Below are 23,099 nucleotides of genomic sequence, written 5' to 3'. Positions count from 1 at the left end.
AATATGGCGGCACACCTGTGAGAGATTGACGTTCAGACATATGAAAAAAGTTATTATCCTAGGAGTTTGAGAACTGCTACACATAGAAACTGGGGGACAGAAGAAGCGAACACACAGAAGTGTCTGTGTTGGTTTTACACCCTGCTCTTCACCACCTGAAGGAGTCTCAGGGCAGCTTAGAATCACCTTCCCTTCTTCCCCCCCCCCCCCCCCACAACAGACACCCTGTGAGGGAGGTGGCTCTGAGAGAACCGTGACTCGCCCAAGGTCACCCAGCAGGCTGCATGTGGAGGAGGAGGAGTGGGGAATCAAACCCGGTTCTCCCAGATTAGAGGCCACCGCTCGTAACCATGACACCATAGCTGGGTCTCCAGAGAGCAGTGAGCAAACAGAAAAGTAGAAACTGAGGCATGGCTAAGGGAGTCAAGGTACTATTCTGGACCATAAGCTTTTCATTTAAAGAGGCAGCAAAAGATGAAAGACATCTTCCCCGCTAGGGACTTTAAACTTGGGCCCCTCCCTTCACCTTTAAGGTATAGTCCACTGACCAAAACTAATGAGGAGGCCACCTTTTTTTACAATCCATCACTGAACTAAGCTGAAAACAGGTCTGGAAACAGGAAACAGACAAGGCAGCTTTTTTTTGGGGGGGCGGGGGGGCGGGGAGATGACTGACGAGGGGAAGTTCTGCTGTGAAAAGCCTCCTTCATCCCAAACTTCAAACTCAACAGCAGAATGCCTGCAGCCCTGTGCTGAGGACAAGGATCTTTTCATTCATGGTATTTGGGGCAAAATATGGCTCAAGTGGTTAAGACACTAAGCTGCAGACCAGAAGGTCTGTCGCTCAGCAGTTCGAGACCCGAGTGTGCCGCATGACGGAGTGAGCTCCCGTCTCTAGTTCCAGCTCCTGCCAACCTAGCAGTTTGAAAGCAAGAAACTGCAAGTAGATAAACAGGTACCACTTTGGTGGGAAGGTAACAGCGTCCCGTGCGCCTCAGCGTCTAGGCATGCCAGCCACATGACCATGGAAATGTCTTTGGACAGCGCTGGCTCTTCGGCTTGGAAAGGGAGATGAGCACCGCATCATCCCTAGAGTCGGATTCAACTGGCTTTTGAGCAAGGGAAACTTTTACCTTTACCTAAAAAAACTACAGGTTTTTTTGGGTGTGTGTGTCTCACTCTACCATGCTCAAGGAAAGTTTACTGCTTTTTCAAATGGACATTCTTTGAAACTAGCAAGACGCGTATATAAAGAAAAGGATGGATTCCAAGAGGAAGCAGCTAATACTATATGGAATTTCTAAAAACAGCTGTATGAGACATACCAGGGTTAGCTTGTGGAATTGTAAGAACAGGTAGTATGCCCATCATCACAGGATGGCTGCAGGGAGGGCATAAATGGGGGGCTCAGTTTAACCCCCAAATATTGGGAGGTTGCACAAAACATCAGTAGGTTCCAAGCATCCTCGTTTGATGCAGGCCGCTGCTTCCAAACGGGTGTTCCCCGGAGACATACAGATGATGCCTCCTGGGCTCTTCTGAAGTGCCTCCTGCTCGAATGAGAGGGTGGCTAGCCAGGATGAGCTCTTTGCTGTTGGGCAGGGATGCTTTGGGGAAGAAGCAAGTGGGCACCAAGGAAACGCACTGGCAGGTGCCAAGGGGACCACACGCCCCCCCCCCCATTGGGGATTACCAAGACATAACAATGGGAAAGCCATTAAGACCAAAGTTGAAACGATCCAAAGGCCAATTAGCTCCACCTCTTCCTTTGGGGGAGGGGCCATGACTCCATCGGCCGCCTCAGATGGCACTGTACCACCAGCAGGGAGCGGCTGTTGCAAAGGACCTCTCAAAGTCAGGATTCTACATGATTCTGTAGGAACTCTGAACAATGTCTGCGTGGATGAAATGCAGACAAATAAATTCCTCTTACACCACTCAGAATCACACAGCTGCACTACTTTTTATCCCTGTAACTATATATATCTCATATATACCTCATACACAAAATAGTTTGAAAGTATAGCATAGTATAAATAAAAGTGGAAAGACCTGGCAGAACTTGGACTAAAATAAGATTTACAGCTTCAGCAAAGTCACGTCTCTTGTGCTGAACTACCAAGTTACTCTCCGTGCAGGCAACACTCACAGTTTTTATCCCTGGCTTTGGTGTCCCAGTGGAAGGAGTTAAGAGTTGCTTGGCGATGGCTTCTCTTTGGGTCTGGCTGGCTGCACTCAAGATGGTGCGAGACCCGTCTTCGTTGATGACCATGGAGGCACCTGGATGCACACCAGGCCCATTAATAACAGCTTGCCTCAATTCATGGACATTCCAAGGAGTTACAGGCTGAGGATAGGTCAGTTTGGTGGCAAAGACCTGTGAGGGGGGAAAAAGCCTCAAGTTGTCATGCATGCTTTTCACTGGAGATAGTGCACACAACTCCATCCCTGAGGGATGACTTTCATTCCTCTCAATCTATTCTCGAATTCCGCAGTCCAGTCACCATTCTGCCAGCCAAATACAATTCACTTGCTGCCATGTCCCTTATTTATGTGAAGCGCTTGTAGCCCACCGCTCACCAAAGTTCTTGTGCTGGCTAACAAAGCTATGATATAATCAAACCAACAAATCAATAAAAAGATTAAGTACATAAATAAACCACCCAAGCAGGAATATCTGTATTTGCAGCAAGTATCATAAAAGCCAAAACACTGGTGACCTATCAACAAAGGCCTGGGGCAACAAAAATGTGTTCTTTAGAACCTAACTCTCAGAGTAGGAAGTGACAGCCAAACGGGTGTACGGCAGAAATCCTACAGATGAGGTCCCACAAGACAAGCTGTCTGCGGTAGCCACCCACCTCACCACAAGAGATGGGCACTTAAATGGCAGAGCTGCCACAAGGGCCCCAGTGGTCAAGCAGGTTCATATGGGACTTCTGGTTTTCGGCACTGCGGCGGACCAGCTCTGGGAGAGCTTCCGTGAAGCTGAGCTGGATCGCTGGGTTTGGTGGCAGTTTATACCCCATGGTGCTGGAGAAGACTCTTGAGAGTCCCTTGGACTGCAAGAAGAACAAATCAGTCAATCCTAAAAGAAATCAACCCTGACTGTTCCCTGGAAGGCCAGATAATGAAACTGAAGCTCAAATACTTTGGCCACCCAATGAGAAGGGAGCACTCCCTGGAGAAGACCCTGATGCTGGGAAAGATTGAAGGTCAAAGAAGACGGGGACGGCAAAGGATGAGATGGTTAGACAGTGTCATCGATGCAACGAACATGAAATTGAGCCAACTTCGGAGGACTGCGGAAGACAGGAGGGCCTGGCGGGAGATGGTCCATGGGGTCGCGAAGAGTCGGACTCGACTGTGCGACTGAACAACAACAAAAATATACCCCGCCCTTCACTACCCAAAGGAGTCCCAGAGCGGCTTACAAACTATAATGTTAAGAGGAAATAATAGAGAAGATTTTGAGGACACATGGTCAAGGTTCTATGAATGGATACAAGAGAATAATACTTAAAATCCCTGGACTTTTAACCAAAATAAAAGGAAACAGGAACTATATACATATCTGTTAGCAGAAGGTACATATTAGAATTATAAGGTGGGATGAAATGAAATAAACTTTTTGGTTATAGCATGAGGTCAAGGAATGTGGTAAAAAGGATACAAATTGTACTTCCCCTTTATATGTATTTCTGTATGTTTGTCCATTTGTTTTTCTCTTATATATGAAATAAAAAATTAATAATAAAAAGCGGGTTCATATGGCAATAGGTGGTGCTTAAGAGGTAAGGTCCTGGGGAAATGAATGGCAGTTCCTGATCTCTATCTTCATGGGCAATTGTCCATGAAACAGGGAACACGGCGACAACAAGTATTGCTTCCAAAATGAATAAACCAGCTAAGGGGCCTCCTAGCCTTTTGCAGGAAACTCCGAGCATGCCCAGCAGACCTCCAGGGGAAGAGCCCCCACATCCCCAGCACCTTCGGTGGGGATTCAGCTGAAATCACAATTTCCTTTGCAAATGCTAGAAGCTATAAAACCACTAACCCCAAACCTCCCCACGGATAAGCCATCTCCTTCACTGCTTGCCTCTTACCATAGGAATCCCGATCTCATTGGTCCCAATGTACATGTCGGGGCAAATGACTGATCGAGCTGCATAATCCACTCGCTTTCCCATCATATGTTTGCGGAACAGGCCCTCCTTTTTTTCCAAAATCTTCAATCATAAATTTGAAATAAAAAAGACACACATTAAAAAGGTCGTGTCACGGTCACTATCTCAACCAGTAGAGACACCGGCCATGGAAATGCCTGCTTCTAGAAGAGGAATATTTAAAAAACCCCAGAAAACAAAAAAAACAACCCTTCAGGTAATTCTTGACCACCTCATTACAACCCTCATAAGCCATGCTTGCAGCTCTCACCTGACGCACACCAGGGTATTTTTCTGACATTAGCTTGTCCGTGTCACTGTCAAACAAAATATTGACATGGCTCTGAAGACGAATCCAGATGTTGTACAGCTTATCTGCCATCGTCTGCCCAGGAATTGTTGACAAGACATAACGGTCCAGGGGCTCCAAGGGCTGCTCTCCTGGCTGTGGAAGAGACAACCAAACTTCCGTCATAAGAACATAAGAGTCGCCAATGTTGGATCAGGCCTAAGGCCCATCCCGTCCAACACTCTGTGTCACACAGTGGCCAGAAATACCAGGTGCCATCAGGAGGTCCACCAGTGGGGCCAGGACATTAGAAGCCCTCCCACTGGTGACCCCCCCCCCCCAAGCACCAAGAAGACAGAGCATCACTTGCCCCAGAGCCCCTAGCTATACCTTGTGGCTAATAGCCACTGATGGACCTCTGCTCCATATGCTTATCTAATTCCCTTTTGAAGCCGTCCATGCTTGTAGCACCCACCACTTCCTGTGGCAGTGAATTCCATGTGTTAATCACTCTTTGGGTGAAGAAGTACTTCCTTTTATCCGTTCTAACCCGACCGCTCTGCAGTTTCATGGAGTGCCCACGAGTTCTTGTATTGTGAGAAAGGGAGAAAAGTACCTCTTTCTTTACCTGCTCTTTCCCATGCATAATCTTATAAACCTCGATCATGTCACCCCTCAGTCGTCTTTTCTCCAAGCTAAAGAGCCCTAAGCGCCTTAACCTTTCCTCATAGGGAAAGTGTTCCAACCCTTTTATCATTCGAGTTGCCCTTTTCTGCACTTTTTCCAAAGCTATAATATCCTTTTTAAGGTGTGGTGCCCAGAACTGCACACAGTATTCCAAATGAGGTCTCACCATTGATTTATATAGGGGCATTATTATATTGGCTGATCTGTTTTCAATACCCTTCCTAATAATCCCCAGCATAGCATTGGCCTTCTTTATTGCAGTCACACACTGTCTCGACATTTTCAGTGAGTTATCTACTACAACTCCAAGATCTCTCTCTTGATCAGTCTCTGCCAGTTCAGACCCCATCAATGTGTATTTATATTTAGGATTTTTGGCTCCAATGTGCATCACCTTGCACTTGGCCACATTGAACCCCATTTGCCATGTTGACGCCCACTCGCCCATCCTTGACAGATCCCCTTGGAGTGCCTCACAATCCTCAATGGTTTTCACCACCCTGAACAACTTCGTATCATCCGCAAATTTAGCCACTTCACTGCTTACTCCCATCTCCAAATCATTAATGAACAAGTTAAAAAGCAGTGGACCAAGAACCGATCCCTGCGGTACCCCACTGCTTACCACCCTCCACTGAGAAAATTGCCCATTTATACTCACTCTCTGTTTTCTATTAATTAGCCAGTTTTTGATCCATAAAAGGACTTGTCCTTTTATCCCATGATTTTTGAGCTTACTTAGGAGCCTTTGAAGAGGAACTTTATCAAAAGCTTTCTGGAAGTCAAGGTAAACAATATCTATTGGATCCCCCTTGTCCACATGTTTGTTCACCCCCTCAAAGAACATTAACAGGTTAGTGAGACAAGATCTTCCCTTACAGAAACCGTGCTGAGTCTGCCTCAATAGGTTTTGTTCATCTATGTGCCTACTAATTCTTTGCTTAATAATGGCAGAAGCATGAAAGAAACAAAACAGCGGAGGGGGGGAGAGACAGGGGATCTGTGGCCCCCAGCCACTTGGGAGAGAAGAAACCACAGGGCACAAATGGCCCTGCCTCTGCCACTTTCCGCACCACACCCAAAAAGAAGGTGCAGAGAGCTTCAGGGGGGCTAACTTAAGAGTCCCTTAATTTAAATGTGATCAGTTATTTCACATAAAGAAAGGGAAGGGGGAACACAATAAGTCCATTTTATGGCCAAACCTGTCTCACTACAACAAGGTCTTCTTCACTGGCACTAAAACAGACAAAAAACGGGAAAACCCCACTAGCCAATGGGTTGGATCCAGACTGGATTGGTAATCCCCCCACCCACCCTTCCCACCGCAAACCCTCGCGCCATTCCTCCCGGGACCCCGTCCCCCAGAAGTAGCATCCTGTGAAGACGCACGGGCTGCAGCAAGAAGGGGGGCAGGAAAGTTCCATTCGGCAACTGGAAAATGTAGCCAGGATCCAATCCGTGATTTGACCACCATATTGACCTTCAACACAATATGTTTTCATACTCCACAAAACTTGTTACGGAGTTTATGCCTTTCTCCCCCCTGGCTGGTGGTGCTGCTTTCTTTGTTAATGTTCTTTGGCCAGGGGTGGGGTGGAGATTTTCAAATGGTCCGTGTCCAGCTTTTCTAGGGAGCTTTTGGCTGGAATAACCCCCTACACTCAATTGCAGTTCTCTGTCTCCACTGGGAATCCTCTGTTAGGACTGGGAATCCTTTGTTAGGAGTATGGAAAGGACGGTTCGGAATTAATTCCCTTCATCCACGATCATGGAATTTTGTACACCCAAACACGGAACCAGAGGTTTCCTGATATGAAAAGAACCTGGCATCTAGGAAGACAGTATTAAAGCAGTGGTGTGCTACTTGAGTAAATGTTCTTTACACCTTACAACAGCAGTCCTCAAACTTTTTGAAGCGAGCCCCCTTCTAAACTTCGGACCCAGCCTTACAGTGCCTCAGGCCACCAGCTGAGCAGGCCAGGCAGCCCATGTGTATGTGTGTGGCTTCGGGAAAATTACGAGCGGAGCCTCCGCACAACTCCAGGCACTCATTCTCACACTCTCCCCCCCTTAAGAATGTCAGGGAGGACGGATAAGGGTACCAAGCGGAGCAGGCAAATGTGCAATGCAGGCAGGGGCTACAAAAGCAAAAGTAAGCAAAACAAACACAGGGCAGCAATATACAATCACTGATCATGGCAGGGGTCCGATCCTGACAATTTAATAGCACACGGGACAGGCGAAAGCCTGGTGACCCCCCACCTATCAACTTCTTCAGGGACCACATCTCCTTTCGCCACTCTCTGCATTCTCTCTCATAAAGGCAAGATCAAAAACAACTTCAGAGCTACCCCTCTAACGCCCACCTGGTTCTCCAAAAGGACTGCACATTCAACAATATCACAACTCTGCTGAAAGACCTAGCAAAATTAGTGGCAAAGCATTGCTTCTATCCTGCTGCAAGTGCAGATCATCTACCAGACGACCAAGGCCATTTGGGTTCCAAAACCAAGCCTGAAGCCCGACTGAAAAGTGTCTGAGGCACATCTACCACCCAAGAAAACCCAGAATTGCTCTGCCATAGTCCTCTCTGTTCCTTGACTCCAAAAAGTGTAAGACTGATGCATAGTCCTCTGATTCATGCACTGACATAGAGGGTTTTTCCAGCAACAGCTTCTTTTACAGAATTCTGTGACTTTTTAGGGATTTCTTTCTTATCATTATTTAAGTAGGGTATGTTGACTGTTCCCTGGAAGGCCAGATAATGAAACTGAAGCTCAAATACTTTGGCCACCAAATGAGAAGGGAGCACTCACTGGAGAAGAAGACCCTGATGCTGGGAAAGATTGAAGGTCAAAGAAGACGGGGACGGCAAAGGATGAGATGGTTAGACAGTGTCATCGATGCAACGAACATGAAGTTGAGCCAACTTCAGAGGACGGCGGAAGACCGGAAGGCCTGGCGAGAGTTCGTCCATGGGGTCGCGAAGAGTCGGACTCGACTGTGCGACTGAACAACAACAACATTTCCGGTCGAAATATATAACCAAAAAATACATTATTGGTACTTTGAGTATATTTGGGTATCTGGACAGTATCCAGCTCCGGTATATTTCCAGAAATATTTGGGAACACCCGAGGCCAACATTTTAAGGATCCCAGGCCTGCCCCCCCCCCTTTAACAGGTTTCCTGGGCAACCGGGGGAGGGGGCACTCTCCCAGGCAAATCAGATCACACAGCAGAGGAAGCACTAGAACTGCTTTGCATTGTATCTCTTTAAAAAAGGTTTTTAATTTTTAAAGGGTTTGTGATTTGGGGATTTTCCAGGTTCGACTCTCTGGTTTGACATTAGTTCTGTTGGAGGTGCAGCACTGGTCCCTTGGCTTTGGCTTGGAAACAATGGAGAGAAGTAGGACGGCTGGGGGCACCTTGTTCAGGGATCCATAGAACCGGACCCCTTGATTCGATTCACTGAAAACTCACCTGCTGCATGTCCTCCTCTTCATTTTGCATCGATTGCTTTAGATCTTGAGCCATGAAAGCCAGAAGTTTCCGTGCCACCTGGGCATCTTTCATGACAGCTTGCAAGTTCACCGTTTGACCGTTTGCAAACATCTGGTCGCCAATACAATTCACTGGGCGATACCTGTATCAGAACACACGATTTATGAAGAGGTAAGCCATGCCCTCTTTCTAAAACAGATGAAATCTCAAAAATAAAAATAAAAATAATCAAGACTATATGGTGAAGAAGACCAAGAGAGCCTCATTACCTAGATGGCGGAACAACAAGTTTATCCAGGAAGAACATCTCAGGATTGAAAGTTGAATCTCCACTGACCATCATGCCAGAGAAAAGCATGCTGAGGAAAAAGCCTGAACAGAACAATGACAGAAAGGTTAGGTCACCTGCTATACTTCAAGCTGAGCCCAGCAATGTCCCAGTCCATAAAAACACCACCAGCTTATGTGACTGACAACCAAGAACCAACACTTAATATAAATTCTATGCAGAATACATGCAAAGAAATACTGGGCTAGCCATTTGTAAGTCCACCGTATGTCTGAGGTTGCAACCCCAAGCACACAGCAACATAATTTTCTTCCTCTTGCTCAGAAGAACTCCCTGCTGGGGGGACCATAATGGCGAAGTGCTGAACGGCAGGCAGCATTTCTCTTAGAGCAGGAGCAGCATTTTTTTGTTTGTTCCAGGCTCCAGAGGGTCCCAAAACCAAATGCTGGTGATCTTTTACACGCTTTCACAATATTTGTAAAAGCAAATATATCTCATCTCTACTATCAGCAGCACCCTCCTTCCAGAGGCCAAAAGTCAGAAAAGCCAAACAAACGATTAACAGGAAATCATACAAATTTGGCCAGATATAACATAGATTCCAAGATATCACTAGTGCCATCTTTTGACAGCCACTATCAATAGGTCACAACACAGCCATTGTTTTCACCTTCATTCTTCCACAAAGCTTCAATATGGTCTTTGGCAGTGCTAGGTGTCAGGTAACCTCGTTTTCCCAGTTGAGTGTCATCTATGGCTAAGGAATGAAAAGTCATGTTGAATTGTGAAGTACTTTCATTTCAAACCACTTGCAAAATACCTTCCAGTTGTATTAGCACAGAATATGAATAAAAACGACATTTGTCCAATACCAATGGTAGTCTGCATAGCCCGAGCTCTGTGCAAAGCGGCACACTCAAAAGGCAAACTGAGCATCCACATGAATGGCAATCTCAGTTTAACTGTACAGAAGGCAAACTGAACATTACCCCTGAATGGCAATCTCACATTAAATGTCCAGTGAAATGACTTGGCTAAAATGCGTATATAGTATCTGACTCTCCTGACTAAAGAATGGCGGATGGATGTCTTTGAGTGTGAACATTTCTGCTGAAGTCATGCAATTCATATGTGTTGGGAACAGAAAAACACACTGCCTGTTTCGATTTGACTTTAAGTGCAGTGGTTACTTTCTGAAGTATTTAACAACCCGATGGAGATTTCCATCTCTTTGGCTGGACATGTACAGAAGGCAAACTGAGCATTACCCCTGAATGGCAATCTCACATTAAATGTCCAGTGAAATGACTTGGCTAAAATGCGTATATAGTATCTGACTCTCCTGACTAAAGAATGGCGGATGGATGTCTTTGAGTGTGAACATTTCTGCTGAAGTCATGCAATTCATATGTGTTGGGAACAGAAAAACACACTGCCTGTTTCGATTTGACTTTAAGTGCAGTGGTTACTTTCTGAAGTATTTAACAACCCGATGGAGATTTCCATCTCTTTGGCTGGACATGTACAATTAAAAGCTGCTCTGCTACTGGCCATGGTGACTAAAGGAACTTTCATATTTAGAGACGAGTAACCTCGGAAACCAAGGCACTAAGAGGCAATGTCTGGGGAAGGACTTTGCCTCTAGGCTGTTTTCATTGTCCCTCCAGAGGAACTAGTTGGCTGTTGTATGAAACTGCATTCTGTACTGAATGGCCCACTGGTCTGATCCAGCAAAGAACCTCTGATATTCTTCTGTTCATTTCTTCCCCTTTTGACATTTTTATCATCCTGTTCTTACTGTGGGTGCCACTGTGATTGCAGAGAAGGATCTGGGAAACCCAGGTCAGAAACCCAACTCTGCCAGGGAAGCTCGCCGATGACCTTGGGCCAGGGACACACCCTCTAGTTTGGTGCAGTGGTTAGGAGCGCGGACTCTAATCTGGGGAACCCAGGTTTGATTCCCCACTCCTCCACATGCAACTGCTGGTGTGACCCTGGATCAGTCACAAGTTCTTTTAGAGCTGTTCTCTCAAGGGCAGTCCTCGAGAGAGCTCTCTCAGCCCCACTACCTCACAGGGTGTCTGTTGTGGGGAGGGGAAAGGAAAGGAGTTTGTAAGTCATTCTGAGACTCCTTTGGGTAGTGAAGGGTGGGGTATAAATCCAATCTCTTCTCTTCTAACCAACATTACCAGGGTATTATGAGGAAATAAAATGGAGACAGGGAGAACAGGGTTGTAAGCCACTTTGGGCCCACAATAAGGAAAAAGTGAAGCATAAATATCTAAATAAAACAGATGCCTGAACTCAGTTAACAATGGAATCGGTCACAGCTGAATACTTGGCCTTCTAGGGAAATGTGTGAAACTGTGGGGAGTTACACAAAAAAAGATTTCCTAAAAAGAAAATGTACATTGACAGTCATTTCAGCTGACCTCTCCTTTCAGACATACAAGAAGGATTTAAAGCCAAATGTGAAAACGTCCATCGAACACTATGTAGCACGTTCTAATGTAAAGAAATGCTCATCAATGTAAAATCACAACATCGTAACTTTCTGACAAAGCACAATACTGTACCTGCTGATTCCTCCACGATCACTGGTTTGCCTGACTTTTGGATGACCACTGTGGGGCAAGTCACAGTGAGTTTGCTATTGTGCTCTTTGCGGACAAGGGATCTTGCAGCTCTTCAAAAGGAGGAGAAACAAAATCACACAACAGTCAATTCAAGCTACAGGCAGAATCCCAGCCTTTCTTGACATGTAAGAAGGGGTCCACAAAAAGCTACATGGTTTCTGAGCAAAGATCTGCACTCACTTGCAATTGGGGCATCTCTTTGAACCGGTGTGTAATTTCCAAAACTGGGAGATCAATTTATTTCTACACTCACATACGTTTTTTACCTAGAAAAGCAAAATGGAAGGGATAACATTATAGAAGTTAAAAAGGTTAAAATCTTTGAAACTGTAAACAAAATTAGCATTGCAAGCAACTATTATTTTCACTGCAATGATTAGATTTTACAACGTATTATTTTCTCAATTTGTGATAATGTTATGGCAATGCAACCCCTACTGGTGAACAGGTTTGTCCTGGCTGCGATCCACTCAGCTAACAGGATCTAGTGGAACTTACTGAGAACTTTAGCCACAATGGCTACACAGTCCTCCACAACGTGAAGAACTCCTCACCACGCACAGCACAGAATTTGCCTTATCTGTGAATTCTCCTTTTACTCATTCACCAGACAGTGGGGAGAGGGGGAATGAGCTCCCAAAGACCAGGGCCCTGCGGGACCTTTAACAGTTCTGCAGGGCCTGCAAAACAGGACTCTTCCGCCAGGCCTTTGGAGCCGCCACCACCACCACGCCCTGAGCCGCTAGTCCCTGTGACTACTGCCTGTCCTAGCCCCCCCCCCCAACTGAAGCAGACCAACAGAACTGAAGTAAAAACTGGAATCGCTAGCACTTTAAAATTACGTTTGATTTTAACAGTTTTTATATTACTGTATTATTATTTATCAGGAATTGTATTAATGTAACAAATCGTGTTTTATGTATTATGAGAAATTTTATTCTGTTGTAAGCCGCCCTGGGCCAGCCTAGGCTGGAAGAGTGGGATAAAAATCAACCAAAATCAAAAAGCAAAAACCCTAACCCTGCCCACCGAAAAGCAAGTTCTTTCTTGGAAGGGGACAGCACTGGCCTGCTCTGAACTAGGAACTGCCCGCCACTTCCTCCCCTTCCTTCATAGTGGCCCTAGCAACAGTTCAAAGTGAGATACTAAATCAAATGGTCAAATAAGGCCTAGCTTGGAAAAATTCATGGGCAAGAAATTCTCTGCTATGCCTTACTTGTTGCCCTCCAGTGTTCCAGGCACTGGTGTATTACAGAGCAGCGTACCCTAGAAACAAAAGCCCAGGAGAGGGAAAAGACTGACACACCCTGCGAATTGCAGCATCCTCAGCCAAGGCAAAGACTCTTGCAGCGCTTCATGAGGGTGCGAAAGGATATTTAAGCAGCCACCCTGTGCAGCTCCACACCACAGAGGCAGCCGCTCCTCAAAGAGTGGTTGACTACCCCTGCAGGGGAGGGCACCAAAGGCTTGCCTCATGGAAGCTTATGAAAGCTCGAGCCACCTGGTGAGGAGGAACCCTGTCATCTGCTGCAGGGCAGGGTTCTCTGTAAATAGATCCTACATAGGACCTTCCTGAGGTCTAGGAGGTGCCAGTCCTTCTGCCCAAGGTGACCAGGCTTAGGGCAGAAGGAGGGACGCTCAATTCCGGCTCTCTGTGGAGCGGAGAATAAAGGAAGAATCCCACTGTAGCACCAACTGATCTCTAGATATGATGCAAAAGGGTGCACAGGCCGAGAATGCCACGGCTGGGACACTCCTCACATGAACAAATGAAGCTGCCTTCTACTGAGTCAGACCAAGGTCGGAATTGTCCATTCTGATTAGCTGCGGCTCTCTAGAGTCTCAGGCGGAGGTCTTTCACATCACCTACTGCCTGATCTTGAGATGCTAGAGATTGAAGTGGAAACCTCCTGCGTGCCGAGCAGATGCACTATCACTGGGGCACAACCCCTCTTCCCACTGGTAAATGGGCACCACAAATGCTGCCTTGAAAGGAGATGAAAGTTAAACTGTCATGTGAGGATCCTGTGAATTCTTTTGAACTATGGTGCTGGAGAAGACTCTTGAGAGTCCCTTGGACTGCAAGAAGATCAAATCAGTCAATCCTAAAAGAAATCAACCCTGACTGTTCCCTGGAAGGCCAGATGATGAAACTGAAGCTCAAATACTTTGGCCACCCAATGAGAAGGGAGCCCCCACTGGAGAAGACCCTGATACTGGGAAAGATTGAAGGTCAAAGAAGACGGGGACGGCAAAGGATGAGAGGGTTAGACAGTGTCATAGATGCAACGAACATGAAATTGAGCAAACTTCAGAGGACGGCGGAAGACCGGAAGGCCTGGCGGGATCTGGCCCATGGGGTCGCGAAGAGTCGGACTCGACTGTGCGGCTGAACAGCAGCAGAGGATCCTGTGCTACTGGTTGCATGCCCAAAGTGGTTAATCTCCAAAACTGCTAAATGAGAGTATAAGATCCTATGGGAGCTGCCATGTCAAGAGACAAAACCGAGCCAAGGACCTCTTCCTGCCTGCAAAGGCTGTTGAGGGCCAAGTTCGAAACCTGCCGGGATTAGCCCTGGTAAAGGTAAAGGGGCCCCCCTTTCTCCTGACACCAGGATAAGCAGTTGTAGATAAATCCAGTGGGCAAAAGCAGTAGGCCTCAAAACCTCGCTGTGGTTCCAAAGAACGGGGCAGAGACAAGTTTTGTTTTGTTAGATCATTAACTTCTTTTCTGAGTTTGTTAAGAATTCTTGGGTATTCACCCATCCAGACAAGGAGCAACACTTAGCCCTAGAAATTCCTCTTCAGACACCTCAATTCAACCCAAATCTTCACATAGCCTCACTGGGGGGAAAATGGTTCAGGAATAGGTATCTGTCCTGCATTTTCCACAGCGAAAACAAAGGCAAACAATTGGTTCAGTTTATCCATTATCAACCTGTCTCCCTTCAGTAATCGCCTCACACCTGTGTGTCCCAAAGCTTCTAGCAATAATCCCAATAATCTTTTTGGTTGCCTAATTTACTAGCTTACATTTTTATGAACATCAGAAGAGCCCTGCTGGATCAGACCAACGGTCCATCTAGTCCGGCATCCCATCTCACACAGTTCCTCTGGACAGCCCACAAGAGGGCACAGAGCCCGAGGCCTTCCCCTGATGTTGCCTCCTGGCTCTGGGACTCAGAGGATTAGTGCCTCTGGATGTGGAGGTCTCCCTCAGTCACCATGGCTGGTAGCCAGACCTCTCCTCCATGAATCTGTCAAATCCCCTTCTAAATCCATCTATGCCTGTGGCAGCAAATCCCACATTTTAATCACCCCTTTGTGTAACGTAAAAGGAGCTGTGGTGGCTCAAGGGGTTAAGACGCTGAACTGCAGGCTGTGGAAGGTCGGTCGTTCAGCAGTTCGAGACCCGGGTGCCGCATGACGGAGTGAGACCCCGTCTCTAGTTCCAGCTCCTGCCAACCTAGCCATTCGAAAGCAAGAAATTGCAAGTAGATAAATAGGTACCACTTCGGTGGGGAGGTAACAGCATTCCGTGCGCCTTGGTGTTTAGTCATGCCGGCCACATAACCGTGGAAACGTCTTCGGACAGCGCTGGCTCTTTGGCTTGGAAACGGAGATGAGCACCGCAACCCTAGAGTCAGACTCGACTGGCTTTCGAGCAAGGGAACCTTTACCTTTTACTGTGTAACACAGTATTTCCTCTATTGTCTGTCCGGAACCTACTTGCCCGTCAGCTGTTGTCAGAGTTTGAGTTCCCTCAAATTTTTCTCATTTATATTTTCCCATTCTCTAATGGAGAAATTTTTTTGCCTTTTATAGCGTCTTTAACTACACTCATTAACCACGCTTTCCTAGTTAGCGGGACAGATTCCAGATTAATCTAGAATTGTGGTTTTAAATAACCTCCAATCATCCTGAAGAGATGTGACCGTCCCGACTCTTCCATTTCAACTTCAGCTAATTTCCTGCATCTCTGAGAAGTTACTTCTGAAATGAAATGTTGGACTTTCCAGGCAAGCTACAGTTCACATGTATGCAGGATTTGATAGCCCTAAGATTAGTGTTCCCGAGTGGGCTGACCACTTGTCTCCCCTGCCCATGATAAAATCCAGGGCTTCGTGACGTAGCAGTGGCATCAGTGGAGATGGACTGCACTAACCCTACAGAGAATTACAGTGTGAAATCACAGCACACCTGTTCCAGAACAGTAATCTGTCATGTCTAGAAGTTCTCTGTTTGTCACTGTTTGAGCAGACATTTGCCCTCTCCATGGAAGAGTGTCAGAGTCCCACAACAAACAGGCTCAACAACGTTCCTTCCAGAAGGATCAAGCTTATTGAGTGCAGTAGAAGCAGGCCATCTTTGCATACAGTTTCTGTGTAAAGGCTAACCCCACAGGTGGGAAGGGGGAAGATATACTGCCTTTGAAGCGAGACCCTCTGATGGGAGCAAGCCAATCAGATCTGCAAGCCTTGCGGGCTCAAAGTGACAACTACAAGTTCCCAGGGAGGTGAAAGCACAAAGCATCAAGGTCAGGCTAACAGATAAGGCACAGGGAGAAAATGCAAGTTAACATTCCAGGACAATAAAATGACCACCCCCCCCACCACCCATGGCAGCCTAGCTGACATTCTGCCCCTCCGAAGGCCCCCCCCCCCCGTTTGTCAGGGTACATTCTATGAAAAGCACGTCGCAATTTAGGAGCACGGACATGACAGTGATCCACCCATTCATTATGCGAAGGATCAAAATCCTTCCACTGCACCAAATAGAACAGTCGCCCTCGTTTCAGTTTGGAGTCCAAGATGTGGGCAAACCCGTGGTGGGGTTCACCGTTCACTATCAGTGTTCTTGGGCCTGGCACCTACATTACTCTCTTTTAAGTACGAGGCCAAAATGTTTCTGTTTCCCTAGATTTTCATTAAGGGGTTGATCTTTAACTTCATTTTATAGTTTGATTTTTAACCTGACAACGGTTTAAGATTCATCTGAAATTGCTCCACATTTCTGGAGCCAGGGTTCAGTGATCAGTAACCCCCTTGTGGTGGCAGGCAAAGCGTCAGCAAAAGAGGAGTCAGAGGCTGGACTGGGCCCCACGCCAACTCCCCGAACTGGGTGCTCAAGAACGTGACCCAGCAGAGGGCATCAGGCAATCCCAGCAGCCCCCTGGAACAGTGCAGACACAGGCGTGGCAGGTTAGACGGCACAGGGCCGCCCCTGGTTCAGTGCCCCCATGGAGAGAGTCCTGAGATGGCCCAGCTGGACACATCAGCACACCTGACATTCGGCCCATCTCAGCACTGTGACAGGTGATACTCTCAGTCAGAGCCCAGCCGCCGTGCTGCGCCATTCACCCTTAGGTCTAACTGCCGTGATGCAAGCTGGGATAGACAGGGTGAACATGTGAGGCCCTCTCCCTCGAAGGGGAAGCTCCCTTCCAGGGTAGGCTATGTGCCACGGGCATGGGGGTGAGCAATGAGCACGGGGGGGGGAGCCAAGCCCAATCTCTCAAACCGAACCAAGCCAAGCCAGAGACACGGCTGTGCAGCGATCCACACATTTCTTGCTCAGCATCAGGTGAACTGGAACTAGGTCAGATGGATAAGCTGGCCATCTCCTCGTTGGGCTCCTGTTCCTTTGGAAGCTGCTCTGAAAGACCCCAGGTTCACACACACACTGGCACAAGTGCTGCACGTCCATGAGACAGGCAATTCTGCCCGCCTGAGAACAAGCAGGAGCTGGGCTAGGACCAGGGAGCCGGCAGAACCCCAAGTACGCGTGGCCCCATGCCACACCTTCTTTCAGAGGGACTACAGGTACCCTAGCTGGGTTTATGTAAGGCGTTGGGGGGGGGGGGGTTTGACTGGCTGCTATGTAAGCACGTGACTGGTTGCTGGGGAGGGCTGTGATTGGCTGCAGGCTTAGCCAAGACATTAAGCTGCGCTGGTTCCAGGGGGCGGGGAGGGAGAGGTGGGGACAATTCGTTCCCCCCCTTCCACGATCCTTTATGGGCAATGGCCTGGTTTTTCCGCCAGCATCAGGGGTTGGGGAGGGACAAGAATCCCACTCTGCCCTCGATGGCGCCCATGCCGCGGGCTCTACCAGAAGCATAACTTCAGGACATGGCGGTTTCAGTCAGAGATCAGACAGCATAGTGCTTGGCCATCCTCTGGAGCCCTTTTGAGCCAGGGCTTAAGATGGGGCTGGGAGCCAATTAAAGTTCTGTTCTTTCATCAACTGAATGACAGCCCTTACAATCTTTATATCAGATGGGAAGGAGTGAGAGAAAGAACAATCCTATGAAAAATTACACAAACCGCATCAGAATAAATCTGTTAAAAAAACCAAGCACCAAAAGTAGCTCCTTTGTGCTTGCCTGCCTGTCTCATACACTGCATTATTTTGATGATGTAAAAGAGAGTAACAAATGGTTTGTATCTTTGTTCTGCAGCAGCCTGAGCAATCGATACAGCCTGAGCATACTGCCACAGGAAATGCCTGGAGAGATTCATTCAGAAGAACTTGTTCTATGGTATGACTGAAATGACAGGCACTGAAATGCAATTCCTAGTTTGTCTCATATCGTTTCAGAGCTCTCTTACAAGACAGAACAGTTTATGATACTGGTTTTTCTTACTTACATGATGTGAACCTTGGTCTGTTAGCTGGTTTTTTTGGAGAATTTCTTTTGTGTGCTGGCTTAACATTTCTTCTATGTCTATCTCAGATGCACCTACATTTTCCTCTAAAAACTGAAAGAGAAATGGAAATCAGCATTCCTCCGAACGGCCCCAGAAGATGCCCAAAGGGAGAGAAGCGGCACCTACCCTGCTCAGGACGGCCTCAAGGTCACAGACGGCTTCCAGCAGCCCTGCACCCAAGAGCTTCAGCTGGTTCAGCAGCAAATGAATCACAGCCCGTGGACATGTCAGGTGGCAACAGCTCAAGCAAGAACCCCGTATCAGAAGGAATAATTTCTGGAAAAGATAATAGCACTTAATATCTATAGTGCTTCTTTGATCTTTTAAAGCGCTTCGTATATTTTATCCTTGTAAGAAGCCCGTGAGGTATCATTTCTCCAGTGCTGATGGCGCCAAAAGAAAGTGGTCACCTCACCTGGTGAGGTTATGGGAAAGAAAAGATTCCAACGGCAGACTCCTTTGGTTCAACCACTAACCCAAACCAGCTCAAACAAGGTCTCTCAAACAAGCCCATCCCAGTAAAATGAACAGCATCTGAAGAACAGCCCATCACCACAAGACATGCTGGCACAGTTCAAAAACTCTTGACATTAAACCATGCAGCACTAGGCATCTATTTGGTTAGACAATGAATCCCCTCCCACAATATCAATGTCCTTGCGCAAATTCACAAAATAAATTTAAAAATAAAATCAGTTTCCCTGCATGCTAAAAAGTGCTTCCTTTAGGACCTAAAAAGATCTACTGTTTTTCCCCCAGATAAAATCAATCCAGTTCTGTTTTAGTCCTGGAACTATACCCAGCCATCAACCCCTGAGGTATGGGAGGCTCCAGAACCAATACCATTGAGAAGAGGATGCTAGAATCACCTGTTTACTTCAGAACACTTTGGCCATCTTTAACCCACAGACCAGCTGGCTTAGGAAGTATCTGAGGTAACCTTATCCAGACACCTGTGGCTCCAAACCCCTTTGGAGAACATCAGACAAGCCAAGCTGTCACGGTGGAGCACAGCGGGAGAGGGTCTCCAAGACACAGGGCCACAGGTATGTGCGAGTGATAAGCAACACCTTTAGCTGATGGGCAGCCCACATAGTAACTGCAGAATGGGTTGATAGCTGGATACCACTGAGCCTCTAAGAGTACACCAAGACAGAGCTAATCCAAAACATTGACCCCTAAAAAGATGGCATTCGAACTATAAAAATAGGTTCTGATTATCTACTGTTCAAATCAAAAGGCAGAATAAAATTGTATTTCAAATACTAATTACAAGCAGTAAAATATCTTACCTCTCACCCAAATCTCTAAACTTAATGGCAGATTCCCTCCCACATGTAAAGAAAGTACAACACTAGCCAATAATCTGATCTCATCCTTCCTTCTCCCATTTCCTTGATAATGGAAAGTTCTGACTTCTCCATTCCCACACCCCAAGCCCAGGTGGCTCATCAAGCAGTATTGTTTCAATTTTGATTAGTTTAATTTAGCAATCCATTAGTCTTCCAACCCCCAACCCAACTTGTACTTTGCATTAGAAGAAAACCTACCTCTTTTGTCCAGTTTTGGGAACTTGTTACCACTTTCGCAAAGCTACATTGTCTTACCCCTCAGTAATCCCATTATAGCCCTGATTAATTCCATCAGTTCTTTGTTCTGAGTGATCATTCGCATTAGCAGACTAGTGCAACACAACTCCACTGTGCCATTCGTGTTATCTCGGCCCCCCACTAACATGCACCCCCCAGTGTACTGGGTCCTTCCTCTAAGCAAAGCACTGGCCGTTTTGCCACCTATCCTTCTTCACGGACATCTCCAGGAAAGGTAGTCATCATCTTAATCCCTGCTATTATCCTGCTCCTCTTTATTCCCATAGATCTTGTATATGTGTATGTTCCGTGTGTGCTGCTTGTGTGTTACATTCCCTTAACACCCTTTAATAAAACATTCTCTATTTTATCCTTGGACTGGTTATTAAGAGCTCTCATAAAGGGAAAGATCCCTGTAGACACAGGTAGGATGATCCTCGCTATTGAGGCCTACCATTTAGCTAGTTTTCCCCCCAGAAACTGAAATCAGGGATTCACCTTATTAAATCAAAGTTGATAGGAGTAACACAAGTACCATTTCACAAGGGTTTATAAAACAGGATAGCTCCTGTCTTTCCCTCAAGTTCCTTGCTGGGTCTAAAGCCTAAACCAGTATCTGTGACAGGGTGAGACAATTTAAGCTTACCAAACAAAGAAGAAATACATGCTCCCGAAGGGTGACTCAGTCACTGAGGGGAACTAAAATATTTTTGGTTTCTCCTTAAGGCTTTACGTAGAGATCGAATGGCACGCTCTTACTAACCTGTCTTCTACTCTTTACATTTCATTTTGTGCACTGTTTACGATATACCACATCTTATACCTTTTTCTTTTGCACTGTTTTTCTAACTGTGTAATCCTTGTACTATTGTACACTTACTGGATGTTTTATTTCATTGTTTATGTGATGCGATCTGCCTTGAGTCTTAGCAAGAAAGGCAAGCTACAAACATGCAATAAATAAGTAAAAATAATACACCTCCAGCAGACAGCCAAGAAGAGCCAGGTGCATCCCACCAAAGACCTCTATAGACCATTTCGGTGGGGTGGGGGGAGGTTGGGAAAGAAATCTGCCTTCTGATGGTCCTGTGTCACTCTATGGCTTAGAAATGAACGAAGTGGTATGGAAAGAAGTCACAGAGGAGTGGCTTCCAGACCACTGCTGTGAACTCATGTCCCCCTCTACGAGTATTTACGCCCTGACCACAATAATAACCTGCATGCTTAAGCAGCACAGCGGTACATGTCACAGAAGCCATTAGCACTTACATCAAAAAAGAGAGGATTATACACAGTGAGAGGCAGGTCCGTGTGACCCAGGTGCCCTGGGCAGTTGTTAAAGTCCTGTACGCAAGTTGCACACACTTCCTTGTTGTCAAGCGGTCCCAAAGCCAAATCATACAACCCATTGGGTAATGCAGTCCCTGCATTGTCCAGGAAATGAGGATTGGTTATCGATTTTACACTCAGCTTCCTAGAAATGAAAAGAAAGAAACATTCTTTGGCTGCACATCCTTGAACCTTACAATATATCAACTAAAATCTATAAGTATGAATTGTTGCTACTAATCATTTTAGTGCCAGATTATTTCAATCTTATTGCTGTTTACTTTTCAGTGTTATTTTACCACAGCTATTCTAACACCAAGACAAGAGCCCGCTCAACTTCATGTTCGTTGCATCGATGACACTGTCTAACCATCTCATCCTTTGCCGTCCCCATCTTCTTTGACCTTCAGTCTTTCCCAGCATCAGGGTCTTCTTCTCCAGTGAGTGCTGCCTTCTCATTGGGTGGCCAAAGTATTTGAGCTTCAGTTTCATTATCTGGCCTTCCAGGGAACAGTCAGGGTTGATTTCTTTGAGGATTGACTGATTTGTTCTTCTTGCAGTCCAAGGGACTCTCAAGAGTCTTCTCCAGCACCATAGTTCGAAAGAATCTATTCTTCGGCGCTCGGCCTTCCTTATAGTCCAACTCTCGCAGCCATATATGACTACTGGGAATACAGACTTTTGTTGGCAGGGAGATGTCTCTACTTTTTAGCATGTTGTTGAGGTTCGCCATCGCTTTCCTCCCAAGGAGCAGGCGTCTTTTAATTTCATGGCTGCTGTCACAGTCTGCGGTGATCTGGGATCCCAGGAACGTGAAGTCTGTCACTACTTCCACGACTTCCCCTTCTATTTGCCAAGGAGTGATGGGGCCGGATGCCATGATCTTAGTTTTTTTGATGTTGAGCTTCAGTTTTACAGCCACTGTTTTAATATATACAACTACATTATAGCAGGATTTTAAACAGCTCATGTTGGTCTTTGGTGGATAGAAGAAAGAATTAAATGACCCACATGAATCCCTGGTAACACGTCAACTGCCTCATCGAGTACACCTTTCTGCCCTCACTGCAAGCCAGGGACGTGTACTACAAACCAAGCCGTCAGGGGTCCAAAGCAACGCCCCCTCTAAGCTGTGGAGTCCTGTGAGCAAAAATTCAATTCTTTGAGCTCCTGGCATTAAAGTTGTGAGTGAGCCATTTGGCTGCTGCATAAATTACTTTGCTCTGGACCAATTTTTCCCGAGCGAAGGACAATAATGTGTGAGGCGAAGTCCAAAGAACGTGTTACAGGGTGGCCGTCGGACGGTAGAAGCTGCGGGACTCCCAACCTGTCTAAGAGACGCGCTGAGGCGCAGAGGACGCGGCGTCCTCCCGGGACCGGCTCCCTTCCCGCCTCGCTCCACGGGCCTCTTCCCAGGGCCCCTCCCGCCGCCCGACCCGTTTCCCCGGCGAGCGGACGACCGGAGCAGCCCGGACCCGACGCCTCCGGCCGGCCGGCCGCCACCTCCCCCGAGCGAGCGAGCGTGAGGAGGAGGAGGAGGCGCGCCCGCCCTAACCCTAACCCGCCCCCCGCGGAGCCCCGCTCACCCGAGCTCCGCCGCCCGGTACACGCCGAAAGACAAGCCGCTCAGCCGCCGCCACGGCGCTTCCCGGGCCGCCGCCGCCACCGCCGCCATGCTCGCCAGCCACGCCGGGAGGGAGGGCCCGCCCCTTCCGCTTCCGGCCTCCTGCGCCCGCCCTTCCTGTTCCGGCGGCGGCGGCGGCCTCTTCGTTCTCCTCCTGCGCGAGGATGGCTGGGCCCTGGCGGCGCCTGGGGAGCGCGGCGGCGGCGGCTTCCTGCACCAAGGCCGCCTCGTGGCGGCGGCGCCGGCGGCTGGACACCTGGGGCGGCAGGTGGGGAGCGCG

The 23,099-nt window shown here is 47.3% G+C and overlaps 2 protein-coding genes across 2 annotated transcripts in view; one reads left to right on the top strand and one right to left on the bottom strand.

The window, feature by feature from the left end:
* POLR1A (polymerase (RNA) I polypeptide A) overlaps positions 1 to 22,870 on the bottom strand; it is an 81,608-nt gene extending 58,738 nt beyond the window's left edge. The window contains exons 1-13 of the mRNA XM_015406947.1: positions 22,782 to 22,870; positions 21,136 to 21,340; positions 18,404 to 18,553; positions 18,218 to 18,328; positions 11,752 to 11,837; positions 11,512 to 11,621; positions 9,606 to 9,692; positions 8,916 to 9,018; positions 8,626 to 8,788; positions 4,438 to 4,611; positions 4,107 to 4,229; positions 2,150 to 2,377; positions 1 to 15 (exon numbers count right to left, since the gene is read on the bottom strand). The exon at positions 1 to 15 is cut by the window's left edge and continues 240 nt beyond it. Coding sequence (XP_015262433.1) covers positions 1 to 15; positions 2,150 to 2,377; positions 4,107 to 4,229; positions 4,438 to 4,611; positions 8,626 to 8,788; positions 8,916 to 9,018; positions 9,606 to 9,692; positions 11,512 to 11,621; positions 11,752 to 11,837; positions 18,218 to 18,328; positions 18,404 to 18,553; positions 21,136 to 21,340; positions 22,782 to 22,870 — 1,644 coding nt within the window. The remainder of the gene's footprint in view (positions 16 to 2,149; positions 2,378 to 4,106; positions 4,230 to 4,437; positions 4,612 to 8,625; positions 8,789 to 8,915; positions 9,019 to 9,605; positions 9,693 to 11,511; positions 11,622 to 11,751; positions 11,838 to 18,217; positions 18,329 to 18,403; positions 18,554 to 21,135; positions 21,341 to 22,781) is intronic.
* Positions 22,871 to 22,948: 78 nt separating this feature from the next.
* PTCD3 (pentatricopeptide repeat domain 3) overlaps positions 22,949 to 23,099 on the top strand; it is a 64,463-nt gene continuing 64,312 nt past the window's right edge. Inside the window, exon 1 of the mRNA XM_015406946.1 lies at positions 22,949 to 23,087. Within this exon, the coding sequence (XP_015262432.1) occupies positions 22,984 to 23,087 (104 nt within the window). The 5' untranslated portion in view covers positions 22,949 to 22,983. The remainder of the gene's footprint in view (positions 23,088 to 23,099) is intronic.

This window comes from Gekko japonicus, unplaced genomic scaffold, assembly GCF_001447785.1.
Source record: "Gekko japonicus isolate JY-2015 unplaced genomic scaffold, Gekko_japonicus_V1.1 scaffold1469, whole genome shotgun sequence".
Taxonomy (NCBI): Eukaryota; Metazoa; Chordata; class Lepidosauria; order Squamata; family Gekkonidae; genus Gekko; species Gekko japonicus.
Note: the sequence above shows the minus strand (reverse complement) of the source record. Positions and strands in the feature narration are given on the sequence as shown.